General features: G+C 42.9%; 1 protein-coding gene across 1 annotated transcript; it reads left to right on the top strand.

Annotated features, from left to right (window-relative positions):
* The first annotated feature begins 91 nt into the window (after window positions 1–91).
* CUNH17orf75 (chromosome unknown C17orf75 homolog) lies at window positions 92–6425 on the top strand. The gene is made up of 10 exons (XM_027691812.1): window positions 92–296; window positions 531–599; window positions 1166–1291; window positions 1704–1844; window positions 2044–2101; window positions 2778–2897; window positions 3532–3596; window positions 3717–3853; window positions 4381–4484; window positions 5066–6425. Exons 1-10 carry the CDS (start codon window positions 169–171, stop codon window positions 5273–5275), a joined length of 1158 nt encoding a protein of 385 aa, XP_027547613.1. The 5' UTR covers window positions 92–168; the 3' UTR covers window positions 5276–6425.
* The last annotated feature ends 787 nt before the right edge of the window (window positions 6426–7212 follow it).

Genomic DNA, 7212 nt, shown 5'->3' with positions numbered 1-7212 from the left:
CTCGGCGGGGTCAGGACACGGCCCGTGGCTCCTCCAGCGGCCCCGAACGCTCCTCCCAGCGCCGGGCCCGGGGCGGGCTCAGCGGGGCGGGTTCACCGCACACCCACCGCGCCTCGGCGGCTCCGGGGCGGCTCCGCGGGGACAGGCGGGGCTCGGGGCTCGGCCGCGATGCTGCCGGCGCTGCCGGACGGCGATGAGCGGGAGCTGGAGAGCAGCGAGGAGGGCGGCGGCGCGGGCGAGGAGCGGCGGCCGGAGCGGCACGGCAGCACCTATCACGGCCTCTACGGCTACCGCAGGTGAGGCGCCGGGTCCCCGCGGGGAGGCCGCCCCAGGCCTCGGCTGTTCCCAGCTCCCTGAATCCCCTGTATTTTTTCCCTCTTCTCTCTCCCGGATGAGATTCTTTCCCTCCCATAATGCACCGATTCCGTGCTGCTGCTTTGACTCGCCCTCGGGCCGTACCTTTCCCTATCGCGGTCCCTGTTCCGTGTCACGGGTGTAAAAATCAATCCTGGGAATCCCTTGCCTTTCAGGTCCGCGCAGGGAGCGGCCGGCGGGGATGGCGGGGCCGGGGCACACACCCCTTCCACCGAGGACTTCAGGTAAAACCGACCTGCAGAATCACCTGCAACACGCTTTGAAGTCTCTGCCGAATTGCTGTCAGGTCATTGTTAGGTCCATTGCAGCGCCTTCAAAGCACAAACCCCTGTGAAAGCAGACGAGTCCCCTGGGTGCTTCTTCTGGAATACCTGAGGAATGGACACAACTGCATAGCTCAAATAATGTATTAAACATAAGCTATCATCTCTGAATTTGAACTCTCTTTTCTTTGCTACTTCATATTTCTGTATTGACTTAGGTCTCTGTATAGGTAACAGATAACAAAAATTTATTAATTTTCAATGGACATCTTTCCATAAGCTCTGTATCACAACTAGGGAAACATAGGAAGAAAGAGCTGCTGGGAAGGTCAGCATGAGCTGACACCATAACTCCAGACTCCTGGGGACAAATCACTGACTGCTCCTGATGGGCCACAAGTCAGAGAGCTGTCAGCTGTCACCAGAGAGAGATCACAGGGGTCCCCCTGCTAGAGGCAGGTTCTGTACTTGCTGAAACAAAACGATAACATTTGATTTTTGCTAACAATTTCTTCTTGTTTGTAAAGCCTCACCTTGCTGGACACGAACTTACCAGCTGAAGCGGAGACAGAATTGCGCGGTTTTATCGCCAAGCGTCTCACTAAGGGAGCCCTGTTTGAAGGGATGGGCAGTGTAGCCTCAGTGGGGCTCAGGTAAAATATTTAAGATTATTTGTGGATGAGAAGCTGTAGGGAACATTGGCAGCACTGCACATCTTGCCTGTCTGCTGCTGCTCTTAGGTCTAATCCAGGTTCCATGTTCTCAGTTTACTGCTGCTGTTAATAACAGCCTTACACAAAGGCACTTTCCTTTTTTACGTAGCTTTGAGAAAAATATTGCAGTAAATAATTTAAAACAGTCCATGTGTTTATGATTATTTCCTTTTAAACTACTCTAATCACACCACAGAGGAAAAAAGAAGGTCTAAGAGCTTTATATATGACCATAGGAGCCACCAGTGCTAGTGGGTGAAAATTCTCTCAGAAATCATGTATGTCTGCTTTTTGCACTTATTTATTGTGATGTATCTGGAACAAAATAATTACTTTCTTTTTTTTTTCATAGCATACCAGAAAGCAAAGTTGGTTGTTACTACTGTCGTTTCCAACAAGAAAATCTTCTAGAAATGGCGACACTGGAATCAGACGCCAATGCTCCAGAATATGTGGTCTGTTTCTTAGGTGGCTCAGAGAAAGGTCTGGAACTATATCCTTACCTCTGACTTCCTTTACCTGTGTGGAGAGGGAGATGATGTAAAAATTATCCTGTCATTTTGTCTGTTTCTACCTGAAATCAGCTTGTTTTTGCACACCTTCCAGTAACTGAAAATGTCAGTGACAGCCATATACTGAAAGGGAAAAATGCAGGTCTTAACTGATGCACCCTATTTTCCTTAAGAAGATACTTTCAGACTTGAGCTGGACAAATACATTCAAAGTCTGAAGATAAACCTTGATTTGGAGGTAAGGCCTAACTCTTTCTTTAAGTGGTGAAAATGAGTATTTACCCAAATTAATTGCTAGGACAATCTGGAAGATTTAGTCTCTAGAGCCAAAATAGGTGTTTTAAGTAGCAGTAAAACACTGTGAGAGATACTTGATTCACTGTAGTGACAATGATTGTCTAAAGTGCTTTCAACCACACAAGTCAAAAGGAAAAAAAAGGGAAGGGGGGGATATTTTTTGTGCTAGTCATGAATCTCTTAAAGGTCACTTACAGTTAGATTTGGAGAGAAGAATGACTAATAAAAGATAATGGTCTACAAGGAAATTATCGATGTCCACCTCGATTCTTACCCCTTCTGAATGTTAAGGAAGGATTTTTTGTGGTTTTCTTGTCACATTTTTCTAGTGGAAACTCTTCCTCTAAAGTCTCTTTGTCATCCAGTCTGCTGTTGCATGGTCTCTGCTCAATATATACCATAATATTTCAGTTCTGGCTGTTCCTTAAAATGCAAAGCCTTTCATTGCTGATAAAGTGCGGCTTTAAATGTCAAACTCATTATTTTAGTTCTCTGTGGTTTAGGATTAAGAAGGTTCTGACATCCAAATATCTTAGGTTGAGTAGATTATTAATAGGCTTCTATTTGTGTAGAAATCTAATTTGTAGTTAAAGCTTTAACGTTTCAACCTGTCACAGCAAAAAAACTTGGAGAGCTGTGTGAGCCCCTACTTGAGGAGCTGGTTCGAGGACGCCATCTGCCCGATCCAGAGGGTGGTGCAGCTCTTCCAGGACAAACTGGCCTCTCTGTTACATGCTGTAAGTGTATTTAAAACTGGGTAACTTAAAAACCTTCAGAAGGCACCTCAGTGACTCCAACATAGTTAAAATGTTTCCTGCTTTTGCTTTCCCAGCAGGAGGAAATGAAGAGCAACTTTTTTCTTCTTTTTTCTTCTTTTTTTTTTTATTCCCTTTTCTTTTTCAATTCAGCACAAGTACCTTTTCCCTGCTGTATTGCTAAGGGAACACATAACAATTTCTTCCATTAATTATTATAGTTAACTCATATAAAATTACCTAACAGTGCCCAGGTTGAAATTAGAATAAGAAAATTAAAAATAGCCTGAGCAGGCTGTCCCTGCTATAATTCCTCTGAACAAAAAGGGGTGTTATATTGTGCATGTGCCTCCTGTAATTCACTGGAAACAGAAAAGAAACTAATCCTAGCTCTAATCCCTGAGATTGAGGAGGCTTTGGATGGAATAGCTAACAGAGTATAACTGCTGAATTTCTTCTGAGTGCAAAACCAGCTGCAATAACTAGAACATGGAGTACTGCCTTGAAAAGAACAATTTTTAAAGTACCACATTATGTATTTATTGCTCATAACTGCAATATAGCAACAGAAATAATAGCAATGTTGCATCCAGCTTTTTTCTTTGTTTGTGTTCAGGCTTTGAGTTATACTCCTGTAGAAGTAAAAAATGCAGACGAAAGAACAGAAAAGGACATCAGCAGGTAAAGATACTTTGGGACCAAGGAACCTGTGAGTAACTTGGCTTCTGTGTGTGACAGCCTCCCCCCTGCTGTCCAGGAGCTGTAAAGAATCAAGCAGTTCACAAGAGCTCTCTGTGCCAGGTTCCTGGCAGCTGCCAGCCTGCAGGGACTTGTCCAGGAAGGCACAATGACCTCCCTGTGCATTGCCATGACCGAGGAACAGCACAAGTCCCTGGTGATAGACTGCAGTGCAGCTCAGCCCCAGTTACACAACGCAGGTGAGATCACGGCTGGGAATGCTTCATGTGCCTCCCTTGGATCCTGCAGCTGCTCACAACTGAGCATGTCAGGAGTTGTTGAGGATATTCAGAAATTTGTAGGCTCCTGTCCAGAAGGATTGGGATTCTGGCTGGAAACTACAACACAGGAAGTACCAGGGTGGCTTTTTACCCCAGACACTGGAACTCTGGCTTGAAAATGCTTGATAATAACACCCATCATTCATCCCTATGAAAATACAACTTGTACAATTCAGGGAATCTGCAAAACTTATTATTCCTGTTGTGGTTTTGACAAATGCTGTGAAAAGGGATTCAACAATCATAACAGAGTGTCATTTAATCACTGTAGCTGTGTTAGCTTTTCTCTTCCACATATACTGGTTTTCCTTAAAACTTATTTCCTTATGCCCAGGTATACGACTATCACTTGTTACACGAGAGGGATTGCACCAAGTGAATGCAGTTGTATATTTATGTGGAGCTCATTTACTCTTCTCTTCTCCATGTTCCTGAACATGTAACAGGGAGCAACAGATTCTGTGAGGACTGGATGCAGGCTTTTGTGAACGGTGCTGAAGGTGGCAATCCATTTCTCTTCCGGCAGATTTTGGAAAACTTCAAACTGAAGGTACATGTTCATATATGTTAAAGACTTGAAGAAGACATCAGGGTTGCTGAGGGAGCAAATACTCTTCTTGCAGCAAAGAAAAGTTGTAGGTCATTTACAGTGTCTGTATGTCATTAACTGAGTAACCCTAAAGTTTAATTTGAGGCCTGGCTTACTGCAGTTGACCCCTGTAAAGCAGTATGGAAGTTTCCTCAGTGAATGTTCCAAAGGTGTTTTCTCATTTAAAATAAAACCCACCTTTTCTTTTTCTTTCTTTCTTTAAATGCTGTTAATCTGAGCTGTGCACACACAATATGGTGTAACTGGTGACATGGGTTCAGTAGTTAACACTTCTTAGGTGAGCTGCCATAATAGGGGAATTCTTGCTGCAAGTTTGGGCACACCAAGTTGTGTCCACAGTAACAGTGGTTATGTACATCAAGGACAGTACTCCATTCTTACATTACTCTTGAGTAGTAACACAAAATTGCTGTTGGAAATGCTTTTGCTTCTCCTGCTATTCATCCTTCATTTCCCACGTAGTCATGTGTTTTCTTTCCACACACAAGGATCAGAATATGCTCTGCTTACTCTTTCCCCAGGCCATCCAAGACATTAACAACCTGAAGAGGTTTATCCGCCAGGCTGAGATGAACCACTATGCCCTGTTCAAGTGCTACCTGTTCCTGAAGAACTGTGGCAGTGGAGACATCCTCCTGAAGATTGTCAAAGTGGAGCATGCAGAGATGCCAGAAGCCAGGAACGTAGTGACCGTCCTCGAGGAATTCATGAGAGAAACAGCCGTGGCTTAAAATTACCTTACGTATAAATCATCCATTTCTTCTGTGAAGCTATTGCAGAATTTTTAATTTATATTTAAAAGTATTACCCAAGTCAAACTTAAGTTGCAGCTTCACCTGCCTTTTGTCTTTTTCAGATGAAGTTTTTTAATGTGTAAATATCAGATCATACAAACTCCTGCATAGTTTTTAGTGCTTACCAGATTCTCCAACTGACTTGCTCCTGTTCTGAGGAAATCATGATGTTTGTTTTTTATAGTCACTACATGAAAGAAAACCCAAACCCAAATCCCTTACCTGGCAAGCATTTCAGTGTTTTAAATATTTTAAATGTCTTCAAAATTATCATGTGTAATCATTAGGATCTGGCTACTTTGTTTTAATAAAGGAGCACAAACATCTGGATAGATTATAGTAAATGAATTAATCAGATTATATAAGGGAACATAGGTAACAAGTCTGTAGCTACTTTGTGCATTCTGCTTTCAAACTGACTGTTCTGTCACTGGATAAACAAGTCATTAAATGGTATGAGACAGAGCTGCCTAAAGACTGAACAGTTTCAGTGACACAGGACAGGCATCTGAAGTTCCCAAGCTATTTGATGAATCCCTTCTTTCTTAGTTTGTGGTGTGATCAGCACCTTTGTATGTTCTTAGTACCCATTTTGCATAACTGTAAATCATCATATGTTTTTTAATTGGGAAGAATTAAATCTGAAAATTTTACAGATTAAATATTAACTTTAAATTAGATGAAACTTCTTCAGAATTGAAGTAAATTAAGTTCCCAAGTTCAGACTTTACAATATTTTGTTGTATTTCAGCAATGAATTCTTTCCCACGTCATAGGACAGGTGGGCAGCAGAATACCTGAAGGAAATCTTTGGCTACAGCTGGAATCCAAACTCACAAGGTCTCTGAGAGACCTCCTAAATGAGGATGATTTCTGCAAACCTGATAACAGCAAAACTCCTGTGGTTTCCCTTTGCAGCAGAGAGTGTTGGGACAACTCTCCCTGAAACAGTGACTGTGACGAACGTGGTTCAGTGTGACTGTTGTGCCTCTGCTCTGTACTGTGATGACAGAAGCTTGGTGCTTTCCTGTGACACCACTGTGTGGAATAAAGTTTGTAATAAACTCAAATCCTTAGTACTGTGCCTGTAAACTGCAAATGAGTGTTGTCCTTGATGTCTTCTGTGTAAAACCCGTTATCACACAATGCAGAGGAGCTGCAAGTGTCATATTCACAGCTGAGGTGACACAGAACATATTTGGGCAGGTCAGAGAAGAAAGTAAAAGGAGTCTGAAAGAAAACAAACCCCTTGTGTGCTCATTTGCAGGAGCTCTGAGAGGTATCCATTGTTTTCCTTCAGAATATTTTATCCATGAGTGAGTAAAGCAGCACCACTCAATAAAACATGTCACCCTTTGTTGCTCTTGCACATTTCTAACAAAGCTGGAGCACTGATCCTTCAGTATTTTGCCTGGTCAGGAGGCAAGAAAGAGCTCGGTGCTCAAAAAGATAAGTGGGATGTGAAGAACAGGTAGCAAGAAAAAAGTTTGGTGCCCGTAGGCAGTAAGACTTCTTGTGTTACCTGACAAACACCAACAAAACCCACCTTACCTTCTTGCTGGAAGTCCTCAGCTAATGAACAGAGAGATTCAAGTGTCTCCAGAGAGCTGCCAGAAGAGCTGAGTCCCACACATAGTAGCAGTGATCTCCTCCCTTAGGAATAACACATCTGACAGGAGCTGCTGCTGGTTACATCTTCGTCCCTGGAAGTTACACTTTAACCCACAAAATCCCAACAAAAACATAAAATATTTTTCAAAATATTTTTGAAAAGTTCCACATTGGAACTTTCTGGATATGTTGTTTCCACTGTCGGTTCAAGAGACCAGAATGTGTTGGCTCTCAGATTTAAAGACACTCAGTAGAGACTGATG

This window comes from Neopelma chrysocephalum, unplaced genomic scaffold (assembly GCF_003984885.1).
Source record: "Neopelma chrysocephalum unplaced genomic scaffold, ASM398488v2 Primary Assembly neopelma1_84, whole genome shotgun sequence".
Lineage (NCBI taxonomy): Eukaryota > Metazoa > Chordata > Aves > Passeriformes > Pipridae > Neopelma > Neopelma chrysocephalum.
Note: the sequence above shows the minus strand (reverse complement) of the source record. Positions and strands in the feature narration are given on the sequence as shown.

Excerpts from the sequence above, each read along its gene's own strand:
- CUNH17orf75 (XM_027691812.1), top strand. The coding sequence starts at position 169 with ATGCTGCCGGCGCTGCCGGACGGCGATGAGCGGGAGCTGGAGAGCAGC. Across the intron at positions 600-1,165 it reads CCTTCCACCGAGGACTTCAG|CCTCACCTTGCTGGACACGA; the intron begins GTAAAACCGACC and ends TTGTTTGTAAAG. Across the intron at positions 2,898-3,531 it reads TGGCCTCTCTGTTACATGCT|GCTTTGAGTTATACTCCTGT; the intron begins GTAAGTGTATTT and ends GTTTGTGTTCAG.